At 41.5% G+C, this 19,455-nt stretch overlaps 1 protein-coding gene across 8 annotated transcripts in view; it reads right to left on the bottom strand.

Moving 5' to 3' along the window:
* The window catches only part of tdrd9 (tudor domain containing 9), a 131,659-nt gene that overhangs the window by 27,293 nt on the left and 84,911 nt on the right, over positions 1-19,455 (bottom strand). For all 8 annotated transcript variants that reach the window (XM_080202593.1, XM_080202592.1, XM_080202594.1 and 5 more), the window contains 5 exons: positions 17,458-17,631; positions 16,298-16,415; positions 15,615-15,824; positions 8,328-8,417; positions 6,110-6,367 (listed from right to left, as the gene is read on the bottom strand). In XM_080202593.1, the coding sequence (XP_080058719.1) occupies positions 6,110-6,367; positions 8,328-8,417; positions 15,615-15,824; positions 16,298-16,415; positions 17,458-17,631 (850 nt within the window). The remainder of the gene's footprint in view (positions 1-6,109; positions 6,368-8,327; positions 8,418-15,614; positions 15,825-16,297; positions 16,416-17,457; positions 17,632-19,455) is intronic.

Here is a 19,455-nt window from a genome sequence, read left to right as displayed (position 1 = left end):
AGACGTTAAACTAACCGGCCTATAATTCCCCGCCTTTTGCCTACCACCCTTCTTAAACTACAGCGTAACATTAGCCGTTTTCCAATCTTCCGGCACTTCCCCGAAATCCAGCGAGGTTTGGAAAATAATCACCAAGGCGTCCACTATCACCTCCGCCATTTCCTTCAGAACCCTTGGATGCATTCCATCCAGTCCTGGGGACTTGTCCACAATCAGTCCCTCCAGTCTGTTGAGCACCGCCTCTCTAGTAACAATAATGTCATTCAGGCCCTCCACTCCTACCATCTTTCCATCGCTAACACCTGGCAAATTATTCACATCCTCCTCCGTGAAGACCGAAACAAAAAAGTTATTCAGGGCCTCAGCCATTTCCCCATCCCCTACCACTAAGTCCCCCCTCTCATCCTCTAAGGGTCCAACGTTCACCCTAGCCAGCCTCTTCCTTTTTATGTATTTATAAAAACTCTCGCTATCCTTTTTTATATTAAGCGCTAGCCCAGCTTCATAGTTTCTCCTACCCTTCTTTATCAACTTCTTTGTCATTCTTTGTTGACATTTAAACCTCTCCCAATCCTCTTCTCGCCCACTACTCTTAGCTACTCTAAACGCATCCGCTTTTAATTCAACACTTTCCTTTACCTCCTTTGTTATCCACGGCTGATTATCTCTCCTCCTACGATCCTTTTTAACCATCGGAATAAATTTCTGCTGAGCACCAAGAAAGATCTCCTTAAAGATCCTCCGCTGTTCCTCAGCAGACCTACCTTCCAACGCGCTCCCCCAGTCAACATTCGCCAATTCCTCTCTCATCCTACCGTACTCCCCTCTGTTCAAACAAAGGACACATGTCCGGGAACCCACTTTCTCCTCCTCCATCTGCATCAGAAACTCCACCATACAATGATCACTCTTCCCAAGAGGATCCTTCACCACAAGGTCCCTAATTCTACCCGCCTCATTACATAACACCAGATCCAAGATAGCTCGCTCCCTCGTTGGCTCCAACACACACTGTTCGAGGAAACTATTCCGGCAGCATTCCAAGAACTCCTCCTCAAGCCCAGCGCGTCCAACATGGGTCGACCTATCAATATGTAGATTGAAATCCCCCATAATTATCGCCGTCCCATTCCTGCACGCTGCATTTATTTGCACGTTAACAGCCCGCCCCACCTCCAGATCATTATTTGGGGGCCTATAAACGACACCCACCAGCGTCTCAGGAAAGGCATCATTATGCAGTACTAGTGTAGTTCCGAGAGGGAAATAGGGAGGATTTGAGTGACAGGTGGTGACTGGGGTGAATAGCATAAAGTGGTAAAAGTATTGTGTGCAGTTGAACACAGTCATTAAAAGGTACAGTGAGAGTTTGGCATATTGAGGAGTAGCAGGTAGAGTAAGGAGGTTAAGAGATTAAGTTATGAAAACAGGTAATGTAAACATGGCCTGATGTGGGCTTGAGTATAAGAAATCGAAAAGTGATCTGATTGGAGGTGTTAAAAAGTTAAGCAGAATGAAGAAGCTACTTTTTCTGATGAGGGAAATAACAGCAGAGGCAACACAGCCTGAATTTTGCACTCTGAGTGCACATGATCAGCAGGCCAAGAAGCTGCCAGTGTCTGCTTCCACCTGTAAACATCAGAAAGATGCAATTTCATGCTGGCCAGTCAACTAAGGGCTGGCTCGTGTGAAAAGCAGCACAACATTGGTGCAACACTGCCACAAGGGCAGGGGTAAACGTCAATATGCACAATCTTCTTGGAGATCCTCTCCACTTGGATCCAGCAGTTTGTGGTGTCGATGAGATAAGCCCAGTCCAACGCCGGCATCTCTACATCATGATCAAGGCCAGCAGCATGATAGGTGCTGAAACCAATGGTTACCCGAGGGAAGTATGAAAAAAGCCCAGCCAGTTTTGAGGGCTGCAAAGATATAGGGAGGAGCCTATCGTAACTATCACAGAGAGTGGAAGCTTTGGCATGTGGCAGCCTCAGTGCCTAGTGGGCAAGCAGAAAAGCTGCCAATGCTGGTGGGCATTCAGGCCCATGATTTTCAGACAACAGTAGAGGCAAAGAGTGTCCAGCATGAAATACCTGTACTGCAGGATAACAAGAGGAGGCCACACCACCAGGTAAGTAGGCTGTGCAGGTGCAGTGGGCATGATGTGGTGCACTAAGCATGGATCCACTGTTGAGAAACAGTTCAGTTATCTTCTGCACTCCACAAGGCTGAGCGCCAACTTGACAAAGAGCTGAATATAGATGCCTTGAAGAGTGGACATAAGGTGGACTCAGGAATGAGAAATGTAGAGTGCCAAAGGGCGGGAGACTTGGTTGCTCACCTTGTCTGTTTGCTTAAGTGTGGAGTCCCAGTCCAATGAGCAACTGAAGCTGGCTCTTCTGGGGGAAGGCTGCTGCAGCAGGTAAAGGTTGGACTAATGAAAGTACTTATTCATGTTTAGAAGCAATGGAGCATACACAAAAGGCAGTGGGGTTTCTAGCATCCCTGGTCTTGTCTACATTTGAGATGGATGCCCTGCAGCAAAATTATCAGGTGTCTGAGAACAGGAAACATCCAGTGGGTAGGAGAGAGATTTGGGGAATCTGCAAGGATTGGCGTGTGGCACCTTCAGTGAGAAGAGCAAATCCAGCATTCCCATAGGTTGGCAAGTCACAGTGCCTCAGTTCGGCACCTTTCTGTTGAAGCAAGCTACCATTGTGCTTGAAAGACATGGTGAGGATGTTCTTAATGATATAATCTGTCGCCCCCGCAGAAGCGCCTTCATCAGGAGTCAGTGCTGATGCTAAGGAGCCTCCCAACACCTTTAGAGGAATCAGCGAGCAATGCACCCACATCACGTCCACTCAGCACCAACTACTAGTGCAGAAACAGGCATTTTGATGGACTATAGCATGTTGGCTCACGTAGAAATGAACTGTGATGAGGACAATCACATTCACTGGAGGAGCTGGCAGAGAGTACCCAGGGCACCAGCAATCAGGAAGATTGCTGAAAGCAAGAATCATGCAGAGTGCAAGACAGATGGTGAGCCTCTGGAATCATCCGTCAGGCAGTAGATATTAAGATGTCCAGCAGGACACGGAGGAAGACCTACTAGAGGTCTCAGAAGGTTTGTGTGCCATTATATCTGCAATGAAAGAGTCCATTGATGGACATGAAAGAGCTTGAACACTGTACTGACCTTGAATACCAAGCCTCCTCTATTGAGAAAGTGGCAACTCTCAGAGACAGAATCTTGGGGTTGCACAGGTACCTGCAAGTCCTGTCAGAGATGGATGAGGCACCTAGTCTCTTTACTTGATGCTGGTCCAATGATGAGCAGGAAGATCTAGACATGCTTCATTCTGACAAACGAGCTGTATGTCATCTCTGTGTGACCCTCTCATAAGAACATAAGAAATAGGAGCAGGGGTAGGCCATCTGGCCCTTCGAGCCTGCCCCACCATTCAATAAGATCATGGCTGATCTGTCGTGGCTCAGTTCCACTTTCCGGCCCTCTCCCCATAACCCTTAATCCCCTCTCATCAAAAACCCATCAACCCGCTTCTTGAAAATATTTAGCGAGGCAGCCTCCACCACTTCAACGGGTAGAGAATTCCAGAGATTCACCACCCTTTGAGTGAAGAAGTTCCTCCTCAACTCCGTTCTAAAACGCCCCCCCTTTATCTTGAGACTGTGCCCCCTAGTCCTACTGTCTTTTTTGAGCGGGAAGAGTCTCTCCACCTCTATCCTATCCATCCCATTCATCATCTTATACATCTCAATGAGATCTCCCCTCATTCTTCTAAACTCCAACGAGTACAAGCCTAGTTTATTCAGCCTCTCCTCATAGCTCAACCCCCTCAACTCCGGTATCAGCCTAGTAAACCTCCTCTGCACTCCTTCCAAGGCCAAAATATCTTTGCGCAGGTGCGGCGCCCAAAACTGCACACAGTACTCCAGCTGCGGCCTCACCAATGCCCTCATAGCACAAAAGATGATGGCAGAATTTCCTCTGTCCCTCTGTCAATGGCCTTGGTATCTTCTGAGGTTACAACACGAGGAGTGCCCAACCTCGTCGCTCAAGCCCCACCAGCCACAGGCCGACCAATAATGTCAGCAATCTGCTTCCAATGCCACTGCAAGTGAGGGAAGGGTACCAAAACACAGTACTCACACGTGTATGTTTAAGGCACCATGAACAGGATGCATTTTCACAGGTGACTTTTGTTCATTTCATCAAATTAATATTTTCTTTTTCTACAACTGTCCTGACCATTTTATATTGTGTTCCTTCTTTGCAAGTCTGGGGAAAATATAAATATTGTTTTGTAATGATTTGTGTCCTTCATGTTTTTCATAGGTGCAGGCCTCTTCAATGCTTTGTTAAACAGGTACAGCAAACTTTATCAAAGGTTGTGAGGCAGCATTGGGGTCACATCATTGCCTTCTCAGAAACTTGTGTGAAGGAGATGGTACCATGGACTGAGACAGAAGCCTTGACAGCCTCACTACAGAAGTGCTGAATCAATGTTCTCATTTTCACGTGCCAGTGGCAGATTTTTTCTGATTTGTTCATGGGATGTGGACATCGCTGGCTGGACCAGCATTTATTTTCCAACCCTGAGGGCAACTAACATTGCTGTGGACCTGGAGTTACACACAGGAAAGGAAATATGTCATCCTTGCCTAATAGATATGAGTAACCAGATGGATTTTTACAACAGTGACAATGGGTTCACAGACATCATTAGACATATAATTGCAGCGTTTTATTTAATTCAAATTTCACCTTCTGACATGATAGGTTTTGAACTCACGTCCCCAGGGTATTTCCCTGAGTCTCTTGATTACTAGTCTAGTAACAATGTCACTATCTCCCCAGTAATTGTGTGGAGTTCAGTATACCACAGCAATAAGGGGCATGTGCTTTGGAGGATATTGCAGGGACCCTAGAACGGTCCAGAAAGCAGAACCTCATCTTCAGTCGCTCAACTGTCCTCTCAAGCACCATCCTTCTGAGGCATGACAATAATTGTACCTCTCTTCCGCCTCTGTCCTACAGTGCGGGAGTTGTAATCGATACCGGTTGTTACCGAACAGCTGCTAAGACAAGCTGGACCACGAACAACCTTGGAATCTGAGACTATTCTAGGTATGTATCATGGGAACCATCAGGGTATCTTACACAGACTTGCTGAATCTGGCTGCATATTGTCTGAACGTTCATGGAGTGATAACTCTTCTTATTCACAAAGGTATCCAGCTCACCTACTAGCATCTTGCCTTGGCCACATGGTTGTAGTCCATGGTTCCCTGGATGTGATTCTCAATGTCAACAAATTTATTTTAACAATGTGTATGAATATGAATTAGGAAGCATCAACCATTCAGTCCCTTAAGTCTAAACCACCAGTCACTAAAATCATGGCCAATTTCACTGTGGCCTCAATTCCACATTCTTGCCTACCCCGCTACCCTTTCACTCCCTTGTTAGTCAAGAATGTGCCTTAAAAATATGACCCTGCCTCCACCTTGAGGGGGAAGAGTGTTCCAAAGACACAAATGAATCAGAAAACATTCTTATCTCCCTCTTAACTTTCAAGAAATTAGAAACAGCTCTTAGGGCTAAAGGGATCAAGTGATACGGGGGAAAGGGAGATCAAGATATTGAAATTGGCAATCAGCCAGTCATACTGAATGGCACAGCAGGCTTGAAGGGCTGAATAGTCTACTTGCCCAAATACAAAACTATACCTCTCAACATTCCATGTATAAAATATTTTACTTTGCTTCCTTGATTCAATGTTGTGTACATTGCTCCTTCAAATCTCCATACTGCTGCCAGATGCTTCACACTGCTCACCAGCACACTATTGCCCAACCCACCTCCCCAAATAGACATACTCAGAAGCTCGTCTTTCTCCCTCCCATGTAACTCAACTCAGCAGTCCTTCAGTCCAACTGTCAATACACCACTGACTCAGAATCCTTCTCCCAAATCATCTTCAATCTGCTCACTCCTTCAGCAACCTCTCTCATAATTGGAACTGTGTCAGTTTGTACATTAAATTTGTAGCAGAACAGTATTAACTTGCAATCATCAAACCTTTGATTCATACGTCTCTTCAGCTGATTCAGCAAAACCTTCACTAATGAGAATTTCCCGCACATTACAGTCAACATTTGAAGACTGTATGCTGAGGTCTACACGTAGCACATTGTGCACAATGGAGAAAACTTTCACAAGCAGTACACGATTTTTCACCAGGGAGCTGAATCGTCCCCTGGCCTTGGCACTCCACTGATCCCCATGTATCAGAGAATATGCGGAAGGACGCAAGTTGCAAATCTGACATTGAAGAGCCTGAACACGAGAGAAAATCAGTTTGTTAATATTAGAACTCAAGATCTGACCACTAATGTATATAAATTTGACAACTAACCGCATAATTTTATAGATGTGACAGAAAAAAATTTGAAAGTTGATCAGTTATATCATTATATGAAACATATGAAAACTTGTTTCTAAGGAAAATGGTAGGCTACCTACCATTTTAACACAAAAATCTCCATTAGAAGAAAATAAAACCATTACAAGTTGGGAAACTGAAAAGAAAAACCAGGATCAAGTACAGCAATCCATAGCCTGGAAACATCAAGGGCCTGGAATTTGAGAAAATGAGGCTAGAAAGTGCCATTCTAGCCAAAAGCATTATCATTGGGAAACTCTGAATTTGATAATGATACTTTAAAATTAGTCTAATTCATTTTAAAGCTCCAATAAAAGCATTCTTTTGTACTTTTGGAGGATAATGCAGGGGACCCTTAGAATGGTCCTCATCTTCAGTAGCTTTATTGTCCTCTCAAGCACCATTCTTGAGGCATCATAATAACTACCTCTCTTCCACCTCTGTCCTAGGGTGCTGGGGAGTTGAAATTTGGTACTATTTTATCACTGTTTAATTTCAATTACAAGCAAAAAGAATCATTTAATGAAAACCCAAAAACAACTTACCATAAACTAATGTGCATAGAATGAAAATGAGGAAAAATAGGAAAACAAATACTCCTTTAACTTGTCTTTCCACCTCACCACTTAATTTCCTCCAAAACATTCAAGTCCAGAAGTGAATGCTGAAAATGAGGAGAGAATCCTGACCTACTCTTCCAACTCAAAAATGTTGCCAATTTTAGCACCCTTTACCAACCAGTGAACAACCACCAAATCAGCAGATTGTGTACTAAATTTGGTAGATATTGATCAGCTGCTCACTGGATATGCCACTGAACGATTGGTTTCTTAAAAAAAGTGTAATCACCAATGTTGCAATTTATTCCCAAACATTCTCAAATTAATATTGCAGATATTCTGATTTTGTTTGGATCACATCGTGCCTTCCCAATACATTTGCCTAGAATAGTTCTGAATGTTTTATCTCAGCACTTCCCCATTTAGCAATCATCCATGGTCGCATGAAACAAAAAAGTCAACAATTAAGAGGATTTAACCATCCATTTGCCTGAACAACTTGAAAGAAATTCAGCTAATGATTGGCTGTGGGTAAGTCTTAGGTTCAAAATGAAAACTGTCATTAAGATTCATTAATTGTTTACACTCTTATTCATGCTTGTTAATTCCAAACTCAACTATTCCAAGTCAGCCCACTTTGGATCCTCCATAAGCTGAGCATCGAAAACTCTGGTGCTTGTATTCTACAGTCCTACCTTTCATTGATCAGCTCTTTGCTCACTGACTTTAAGACCGAAAGTTTTAGAATTCTCAACATTATTCTCAATCCCCATCCCAAGACTGCCTTGTACCTCACTACCTCTCTAACATCTTCCAATTTTACAACACAAGGTCATTGTACTCCTCCAATTCCGGCCTTTTGTGGATCCCTGATAGTCATCATTCCACCAATGGCAAGTAGCAGCAGCCTGGCTTAGCTGCCTAAGCCCCAAACATTTGATATTCTGCCCTTATATTTCTCCACTAGTTTATTCTTCAAACCAACTTCCTTGACCAAGCTTTTGGTCACCTGTCCTCATGTGGCTCTGCGTCCAATTTTGTTTCATAATGAAACCTGCAGTGTTACAGATGTTGTAAAATCCAGATTGCTGTTCTACCAATTTTGGATTGTTATTCTGTAAATCTGCAGGCTTTTGTTGTGAACGCAGGACAAAACTTAAAACCTTGCTCAAAATAACAGGACCAAAGCCGGCTAACAACTTTATTCACAGAAGTGGATGGCTTAGCTTTAATCCTTGCTTTCAGTTACTTGTTGAACAAAGGGCATTGAATTAACCTGCTGTGGCACCTATACCTGAAAAGGCAGCTCCATAAGATTAGGTGGAATGTTCCTTAAGAGATTTGTAGCAACTTTTGCAGTATTTCCATAATCCACAAAGAATACCTGTAAAATATTTCCATAAAAATTAGTTATACCATACTGCAAAAAGAAAATCAGCATGTTAAGACCAAGACCAGAAACGGGATACTATATTTCCAGCTTTGTAACAGTTATGGACAGAAATCCAAGCCAGCAGTATTTAGAGTGTACATCTTCAAGATAGCAAAACAGAGAAATAAACCTAGTCTCTAGCAGCTTCCAGTCTTTAGACTTTAAAGACAGGAAAGAATAAATCTTTCTCTGCAGCTTTCAAAACAGCAACATCCAGACAACAAAATTTCCAATTCCAGAGATGGGAAAACAAGAGAGACTACTCTCTGTATCATGTCCAGACAGCATTTGAAAAATCAAGCTGGAAATCTCTGAAAACAGAGCTGTCTCCAATCATGTGACTTGATTTGTCAATTATCCCAATCAAGCTTTATTCAGCCATCCTAGGGAATCACTAAAACAACAGAACACTGCATTCACTCAGATCAAAACAACCATATCAATTATACTGCTTCATTAACAATAGAAGGCTCAACAAAGGCTCCAACAAAATGCCAGGGACTGCTCGAAACATACTACAACAAAACATGACCAAAATAGATTTTTAAAGCACAGTTTAATCACAAGCATCACAGCTTAAGTTGGAAAATGATTCAAACAGTGATAGGAGCAGTGCTTCAAGAGCAGCCAGAATGTAAGAGCACAGTGAGAACAATAGCAGCCCAAGAATAGTGTAGAGATAAAAAGAACAATAGTTATCGAATAACAATGGGGATAAATCACAGAATTATATCATACTGCAAAGAGTCATATGTGGTGAATAGACTGGTAAACTTCTAATCTACTTCAAATTAATCAAGTATAAAATTAAGTCAGATCAATTAATTTGTATAAAACCTAAAGCCAATTTGATAGTTTATTATTGAATTAAACACACTGTAATCAAATCTAGGAGATCAAATTTAAGTAAGCAACAGTGCCAAGGCAAGAAGAAAATGGAATACTTTTCTTTTGCATAGTGTCAGTCACATTTCGTATCGACTAGAAGACAAGCTGTTGCAGGGTTGTAAGTATGGCTAATTGGAGGAGAGGCACAGTGGCTGCAAGAATCTAAACAAACAGTAAGAAATGGTTTTGGTGTGGCAATGAACTACAAGGAATGTCAATCAGGATTTAGATCAGGCAATAGCAGGAGTAGATTTGAATGATTTGCTTTAATTCAAAGGGGGATAAATGCAGATTGTAAAAATGGGTATAAGTAACTGAAATAAAAATGGGGCATGTTTAATTTTTTAAAAGCCTTGAGAGCTGAAGAATAAGCTAGATCAATTCTGGAAAGAAAGGAATTCAAAAAAGACCCAGTGTAACAATGGAGAGATCAAAGTAAAGAATCATATTTAAAGAAACCATGAAGCCTGAGGAAGTAGCTCCTTACATCTCGAAGAAAGCAGGTGTACCTGCTCGGAACTCCCAGAAAGCAGTGTCAACAAAGCAAGAACAGAAGAACTCATGACTTGCAGCCTCAGAAGGAATCCCAAGACAAAATAAAGTGACCATGTGGTACAAATTGTAGGAATTCTATAGATATTAAAGATCTACAAGAATAATTGTTGAATAGAAAAGGAGGTGGTTAGCTCTGAGGTTAAGTTGAGCGCGTGAAACTGTTTTGAAGTACTGCTCAAGTGTAATTCCTTTCTTATTTATTCCTTAGTAAATATTAATTTCACCATAAAATCATTATAAGTAGTCAGGGACATCACAACCCACATTCAGAACCTCTCCTCATCCTATATAAATTGCTTAAACTGTTCTGGCAGCTATTTCAAGTTACCCTTTGGAATCTAGGCAGCTCAGTATTTACTATCAACCATGCCATAACAAAATTAATACAAAAGGGCTCTGAATTTTTCAAATAATTAAAATGTTTGACAGATAGGTAATGGGACTAAATGAAATCACAAAAGGTTAGCTTTCCTGACCTTTAGGACATCAGCATAAGGGAAGCAGCTGGGACCAGTGAGCCATTATTTACTTCAGCCTCAAGTTTAATTCTGCAAGTTGGTTATACTCTAATAAAAAAAGGCATGGTAAAGCACTCAGTCTGATGCAGGGCCCTGTACCATATGGAAATTTGAAGACACATTATTTAAGTTGACAATCTCACATGCGAGGAAGTATCATTAGTCCAAGCAGCTTGGGCTCCAGATTCTGGAGCTTTTGCAGCAGCTGGAATTTCTGTGCTACATCCATCAGGCTAAGAACTTCCTTGAAGTCGCTATAAAGGAGCTCAAGGATGTGCAATAAGAAATAGGTGACCACCAGTTAAGACTGACCATGCAGGTACAACAGGAGTCCAGAGTTTCTCTCTTTCTCCAACTGGTATTCAAGTAGTATGAATGATGGAGAATATAGTGAAAACGGATTCATCAATTAGGGGAACAAACAGGTGCTTTTACATCTGTCATCATGAATCCAGGATGGCATGTTGCTCCCTGATGCCATGGTCAAAATAGCGGCAGTTGATTGAGAGGAATATGTGCCCTCCACAACAACATGTGGTCATGGCCCATTATTGATATGGGTACAAAGAGGGATGAGATACTGCAAGTAGATTTTAAGAACCAAGGAAGAAGACCATCAAACAGGACCTGAAAGGTTTTAATGTCCAGATTACTCATGGTGCAATATACTACTGAGTTTAGGAGAATAGAGTAAGTGAATGTGTGACTGGAGAGCTGGTGCAAAAGGAAGATTTCTAGATTCTTCAGGCATCAGGACTTATTGTATGAGAGGTGTTCCACCTGAAAAGGGTCAGGGCCAAAGAAACTGACTTGGGTTGAGACCAATTACCTTTACTGGATCATTTGCTACACCTACTGGGGAGAGTTTAAACTAGCTTTGCAAGGGGAATGGGAACCTGAGGTAACGTTGGAAAGGGAAAAACAAGGTGCATAAAGGATTGGGAGACAGGTATCACTATAGTAAGGTATTACCTGGGGTCAGAGTAAGAGGAAATGCAATTAAGTCTACATTAGATATGTAATTCACAGAGTGTAGGAGAATCATAGTTACAGCATAGGACGGCATTTGGCCCATTATGTTGCTGTCAGCTCTCTGAAAGAGCAACTTAGTCCCATTCTCTACCTTTCCCTTTGACCTTTGTCCATGGCCACAATATTGAAGAACTGGGAGTATCTCTGGTGTCTTGTTTAGTTTGTTTTTGGTAGTTTGGTTGAGGAATAGTTGACCAGGACATCAGAATGTGCGAATTTTTCTTCAAATCACACCATGGGATTTTCTTTTACATTCATCTCAACAGGTGAATTAGATGAAAACCTCTCTAACATTTCAAACAGAAGACACCTACAATGAATCGTCATTTCTTCAATGTTGATCTTCAGTGCCAGCCTAGGTTGTGTGTCAAGTTCAGAACCACAACATTTTTTATTCATACAAGGGATGTTGGCTTCACTGGCTAGGCCAACATTTATTGTCCACCCCAATACACTGGTAAAGAGCTGCCTTCTTGAACTGCTGTAGTCCATGTGTTGTAGGTACACCCAGTGTTGTTAAGCAGGAACTTCCAAGATTGTGACCCAGTGACAGTAAAGAAATGGCAGGCAATGTAAGGAATGGTGATATATTTCCAAGTCAGGATGTTGAATAACATGGAGGGGAACTGCTATGTGTTGGTGTTCCCATGACTCTGTTGCCCTTGTCCTTCTAGATAGCAGTGGTAGTGGGCTATCAAGTGTTGCAGAAACAGAAACATAGAACAGTACAGCACAGTGCAGGCCCTTCAGCCCTCGATGTTGTGCCGAGTTACGTCCAAACCCAAGATCAAGCTATCCCACTCCCCATCATTCTGGTATGCTCCATGTGCCTATCCAATAACTGCTTGAAAGTGCCTCAAGTGTCCAACTCCATTATCACAGCAGGCAGTCTATTCCACATCTCAACTATTCTCTGAGTAAAGAATCTACCTCGGATATCCCTGCTATATCCCACTTATGAACCTTACAGTTATGCCCCGCTAGTAACAGCTATATCCATCCGAGGAAATAGTCTCTGCACGTCCACTCTTTCTTTCCCCTTCATCATCTTATGAACCTCTATTAAGTCACCTCTCATCCTCCTCTGCTCTAAAGAGAAAAGCCCCAGCTCCCTCAACCTTTCCTCATAAAACCTAACCTCCAAACCAGGGAGCATCCTGGTAAATCTCCTCTGCATTCTCTCCTTCTTATAGTCAGGTGACCAGGACTGAACACAATATTCCAAATGTGGTCTCACCAAGGTCCAGTATAGTTGCAGCATAACCCCACAGCTCTTAAACTCAAAGCCCCTGTTAATAAACGCTAACATACTATAAGCCTTCTTCACGGCTCTATCCGCTTGAGTGACAACCTTCAGAGATCTGTGGATATGAACCCCAAGACCTCTCTGTTCCTCCACATTCCTCAGAAACCTGCCACTGACCCTGTAATCCGCATTCAAGTTTGTCCTACCAAAACAAATCACCTCGCACTTATCAGGGTTAAACTCCATCTGCCACTTTTCGGCCCAGCTCTGCATCCTACAAGAGCCCTCCATCTCATCCACTACTCCATCAATCTTGGTGTCATCAGCAAATTTACTAACCCACCCTTCAGCCCCCTCTTCCAAGTCATTGATAAAAATCATGACTAGCAGATGACCCAGCACTGATCCCTGTGGTACACCACTGGTAACTGGCTCCAGTCTGAAAATTTTCCCTCCACCACCACCCTCCGTCTTCTGAGACAGCCAGTTACTTATCCAAACGGCCAAATTTCCTTGTATCCCACACCTCCTTAGCTTCTTCATGAGTCTACCATGGGGAACCTTATCAAACGCCTTACTAAAATCCATGTATACGACATCAACTGCTCTACCTTCATCTACATACTTAGTTACCGCCTCAAAAAATCCAATCAAATCCGTGAAGCAGGACTTACCCCTCATGAAACCGTGCTGATTATCCCAGATTAAAGTGCATCTTTCCAAATGGTCATAAATCCTCTCTCAGGACCCTTTCCATTAACTTACTGGCCACTGAAGAAAGACTAACTGGCATCTAATTACCAGGGTCATTTCTATTTTCTTTCTTGAAGGGAGGAACATTCGCCATTCTCCAGTCCTCTGGCAGAATCCCCATGATGTGGATATGCCGGCGTTGGACTGGGGTAAACACAGTAAAAAGTCTGACAACACCAGGTTTAAGTCCAACTGATTTATTTGATAGTAAACTCACTAGCTTTCGGGTTTGTCTCTTCGTCACCTGACAAAGGGACAAACCCGAAAGCTAGTGAGTTTACTATCAAATAAATCAGTTGGACTTAAACCTGGTGTTGTCAGACTTTTTACTGTGACAATCCCCATGGACAGTGAGGACCCTAGGATCAAAGCTATAGGCCCCTCAATATCGTCCCTTGCCTCCCAAAGTATCCTAGGATGTATCCCATCTGGCCCAGGGGACTTATCGACTCAGGTTTCTCAAAATTGCTAATACATCTTTCCTCAGAACATCTACCTCCTCCATCCTATCAGCCTGCATCATGCACTCAATCCAAAAACATGGCCCCTCTCCTTAGTGAGCACTGAAGAAAAGCATTCGTTCAACACCTCACCTATCTCTTCTGACTCCATGCACAAGTTCCCACTACTATCCGTGACTGGCCCTAACCTCACCCTGGTCATTTTTTTATTTCTCACATGAGAGAAGGCCTTGGAGTTTTCCTTATTTCAACCCGCCAAGGGCTTCTCATGCCCCTCCTAGCTCTCTTAAGCCCTTTAACTCATTCCTAGCTACGTTGTAACCCTCAAGCGACCCAACTGAACATTGTTTTTTCATCCTTACATACACTTCCTTTTCCCTCTTAAGGCATTCAACCTCTTGTGAACCATGGTTCCCTCACTTGGCCATTTCCTCCCTGCCTGCCAGTGACATACTTATCAAGGACACACAGTATTTGTTCCTTGAAAAAGCTCCACTTTTCGTTTGTGCCCATACCTGACAGTTTCTGTTCCCATCTTGCGCTCTCTAATTCTTGCCTAATCGCATCATAATTACCCCTGCCCCAATTATAAACCTTGACCTGCTGTGTGACCCTATCACTCTCCATTGCAATAATGAAGGACACCGAATTGGGGTCATTATCTCCAAAGTACTCTCCCACAAATAAATCTAACACTTGGCCCAGTTGATTACCCAGTACCAAGTCCAATGTGGCCCCAGCTCTTGTCAGCTTATCTACATATTGTGTCAGGAAACCCTCCTGCACACACTGTACAAAGTATGTCCCATCCGAACTGTTTGACTATAACGGTTCCAATCAATATTTGGAAAGTTAAAGTCACCCATGATAACTACATGTGTCATGTACGCAGGCAAGTGAAGCGCCAGTTTACAGGGAGGCTGTGGTGACCATTCTGTCTGCTTCCCATCCACCCTAACTCACTCTTTGTGACAGTCCTGTAATTTTCCAACTCTTCCCACAGCAGTCACCAGGTTCCCTTCTGTTCTGCCATCTCTTGTACTGCAGCAATGAACTGGATAACCGTTCCTTGTGCTTCACTTTCTCGCATCCATATTGCTGTCGTCTCCTTTGAGAGTTGACTGGAATGCATTAATCGTTTACTAATAAAATACAGGCTATTACAGAGTGTGCTTTTTATACAGAGCATATTATTAAGTGTACAATACATCATTCTCTTAATGCTTCTTCAACTGTGAGTGTGTTCTCTCAATACTTGTTTAAGTAGGTAGGGGAGCTGGCAGTTGCAGGGTTGAAAAAACATACATCTGTATCAATGCAAGGTTTTCTGACGTTCAATGTTTTATCCCATTTCTTAAACATCTCAAAGTCAGTTCACATACAACGACTTATTTTGAAGTGCACAGAATGTTCTGCTGTCTAATGTGTGTTCTTGCAGTGCATCTTGTAGATGCACACACTGCTGCTACTGTGTGTTGGTGGTGGAGAGAGTGAATGTTTGTGAGTGGGGTATCAATCAGGCTGCTTTGTCCTGGATGCCATCAAGCTTCTTGAGTGTTGTTGCAACTACACTCATTGATACCAGGGGAATGCTATCACTTAAGACAAGCTGATATCCACAAACCTGATCCTATTAAATCAACACTGCATGAGCACGGGCAAAAAATAAATTGATTTTAAAAAATTAAACTCTTACTTCAGCAGAATCACCAGTAACTTGCAAGACTTTAGCTCTGTAATAATGGGTTTCACTACAGTCTGTGAATGGTGCAAGACAAAAAGCAGGACATGGCTCCACTGTCAGTGATGTCAACTTCAGTTGATTAATTTCAGTCATCAATTTGCTTAAAGTGTGCAAGCTTTTTCCATCTGTTCTGTAACCCCAAAAGTGTCCAACTTCAACAACCTGAAATGAAAAAAGTAATCAATTCATTCATGTTAATAAATGACATTATGAGACAACAGATATCAAATCAAGCACTGCAGTTGCAATTATAATTACTAAATATGTTGAGTGCATTATATTCAAGCTTAACAATTTCAAGTTGAAACAGGATTTTCACTTTGCACTAGTTGATAAAACACTTGTCAATATTCATCTTTCAAACAGCATTTCCAAATTTTCTGCACTACTCTAAATAAAATCTGGACTGTAATCATACTACATTTTTGTAAGATAGAACCATAAACATTGATGCACTCTTCTGTGCTATGTTAGATCCTTGCTAGAGCAATCCAAAACTAATCTTACTGCCCCAAACTTTCCCTATAGCCTTGCATCTTCATCTGCTTCAAACACTTATTCTTTAATTTTTCCCTCAATAGAAATAATGATCTTTGCCTCAAATATTCCTCTCAAGTTCAGATTTTTTTCATTACCTCAGTGACATTCATGGTGAAAAAACGTGGAACAGGATTACAAGGCAATTCCAAAGGACCTCTTGACTTTTCCTCAGGCATCAGCTGAACAGTCCAATTTTGATAGCCTACACAAAATCTGCATCAATGAGAAAACTGGTTACATTGTGATTGGCTCTCAATGCTCAAGGAGGATTGACAATAAATACTGCAACTCTCTGGTACCCACATTCCAAAACAAGGATAAATGTAGTGCTGAAATATGCCAAGATCGTCAGTACGCTGTATTAAGTCACTGTTCTTCCAAATAAATGTGCTATTCTTAACTGCACTCAGGTATCCTAGTAAACCAGCTACCAGCATTTGAAGATGGCCAACCAGCACCATTTCAAAGTCAAATAAAGACAAACAATAAATATCACCCTTGCCAGTGGATTCCCACATCCCAAACCAAATTACATAACGTTCAGACAGAATTCATGTGTTCTCTGACTCTAAGATCATTTTTTTTTGCAGAAAGCAATCAAAAATCTTCTGAATGGCTAATGCTATCCACAAATACTGCTTCTTGCTGTCATGAATGTTGAGTGATGCCTTTTCCATATGTAAAGCGTCCAGAAAAAAAATTAAAGTGAGAATTTTCATAAGTCTGTCATGGTTGTAGTCACATTTTGCTCCAGTGATGTCTCTCCTTCATTTACCCTGGCTGTGGTCTGCCATCCTTTCCTGCCTTATAGCAGTCTAATCAGCTCTGAAGAGCTCCTTAAAAACTTAGCATTTGCAGTGATCCTATCATGGTTTCTACCATTATATATCCATGCTGCTACTGCAAAAACAAAATGTCTTCCATTCTATCTGTGGCAGCTCCAAAATAGTCTACCTTGCTCTGTGGTACTGCTATCTCATTTTCCAATCAAACATTTTAACACAATTAGCATTCCTGAAAAAAATAATGGTACAATTAGAAAGTACTCCGCAATTTTTCCACATAGTTCTATATTGTGATCTAACAAGGGACCAATAATGTTGGAATAACAGGTTCATCTTCTGATCAAGCAAGATGTCTGAATTTCCTGCAAATCTATGGTCAAGTCCAACTGCATTAATTCCCCACTATTTCAATTTGCAAAACTTGTGATGGAAAAGTACACTATCATCATACCACCTAAATAAGATATTACCTTGGGCTTCGTAAGCTTGCATTAGGTTGTCCTTGAATCAATGCTTCAATTTCCTCCACAGGATGAACTTTTAACTGCAAGGGAATACGTTGCTGGGCCATTTTCAGTGCCATATACACAGCAGGATGGATCTCTGCTCTTTTTATTGGATTTTGCACAAATTCAATAAAACACCTATTATTGAAAAAAAAACCTTTTGTCAAATGCCAGAACAGGATCTGAAACTGACAAAAAAGAATTCCAAAAATAATTTAATTATTCTACCCTTTGTTTGGAAAGTCGCAACAATTCAATCTAGTTCAAAAGCATTCTCCCAATGCAGGCCTTGCTTAAACGACTTGACCATCGCCACCAGCCCAAGAAATAAAGATATTTACATTGGAATGCCATAGCCAATTATTTCCTGTCACATGTATATAATATGTACAATGAGAATATATATATATATATATAAAAAAGTCAACTGTAGTTGTATCAATATTAAATGCTGCTTTATGACTAATTTGAATACATTGCATAAATTTTGCAATCACAGTTCATCTGTTGCTCTGCATCCAAACATATTCCTGCAACTAGACTAGATTCATCTTTCAATCAAATCTTCCAGGTTTTTCAACAACAGTTCTGGATTCCTGCCTATTATATTCTTCTCAAAGACACTAAAATCATTAAATAAGCTTTTATTGCTTCTAAACAAACATCAAGGATGATGTGTATCACAGTGTCACAGTGGTTAGCACTGCTGCCTCACAGTACCAACGACCTGGGTTCAGTTCAGCTTTGGGTGACTTTGTACAGTTTGCACACTCTCCCCACGTCCGTGTGGGTTTTTTCTGGGTACACCTGTTTCTTCCCACACTCCAAAAATTACAGGTTAGGTTTACTGACCATGCTAAATTAAATGTCCCTTAGTGTCAGGGGGGTTAGCTGGGTAAATTGGTGGGGTTAGGGGGATAGGACCTGGCGGGATTGTTGTCAATGCAGGTTCAATGGCCTGAATGGCATACTTCAGCACTGTAGAGGTTCTATGATTCTAACTCTTGTGAATCTCTGGTCTTTAGTATACGCTAATCAAAAAGCAAATCAGAAATTCCAGAGGGTATCCAGAGTGTAAAACTATCCTCATTTTGCCTTAAGAAAAAGAAAAACTTCATTCAACAATGAAAAGGTCAGAGATACCATAAAAACATTTGAAGGCTGTCAGAATATCATCTATCCCTTTAGGTCTTTTGATATGCCACTAATGATCTGAGGGAACTATACAAATTATGGGAAAACTTCAGCTTTCTGATAGTTTTGATAAATTGGGTTCTAAAACAAAAGAACTTGCCTATAGTGCTTTTTAGGATTCCAATGCATTGCAGATTGGTTGATCATGCATTGAAGATATGAAGTTGTCAGAAGAAATAGCTCCTCAGGAAAAAACTATTTTGTGTCATGCTATCTTTCCCCGATAAATTTGAGGATCTCAGTCTTCTTAGGAAGAAATTTACGTCTAGTTTTGCATTACATTTTTTACAATCCCATATATGTCAAGATTGAGGTGCCCAGTTCCAAGGAGGCCTCAGCATTAAACTCAGGAGACGAACAAAGACTTTGCTTTGCTGAGCTCCTGCGCTAAGACAGCTCCACATTGCTGATCAAAATCTTTTACCCTCATGATGATGGTATGTTTCCAGAGTAACTCCCTGCCAGGGCATCCCTGCTGCCAAGTTATCAACACAATGTTAATTCCAGCATTTCTTGGCATCAGCAGGACAATTCTGGTTAAGGAACCAGGAAATGTTTGGAGACATCAAAACAGGAGTAACAGGCGCATTTGGATTAGACAATCCGAATAACAATTCCATTAAGACTTCATTCAAAATTACAACAAACATCTCAATTCTTTTTCCTCAATACAGCATTCTGTGAAGGAAGAAAAAATCATTGCTGCTGTTTTCATCCAAGGATAAGTTAATGGCATATTAGTTAAACGGGAGAGGAACGTCTCCATTG

The sequence above is a fragment of the Carcharhinus amblyrhynchos genome, chromosome 14 (assembly GCF_965287045.1).
Source record: "Carcharhinus amblyrhynchos chromosome 14, sCarAmb.v2.hapA, whole genome shotgun sequence".
Lineage (NCBI taxonomy): Eukaryota > Metazoa > Chordata > Chondrichthyes > Carcharhiniformes > Carcharhinidae > Carcharhinus > Carcharhinus amblyrhynchos.
Note: the sequence above shows the minus strand (reverse complement) of the source record. Positions and strands in the feature narration are given on the sequence as shown.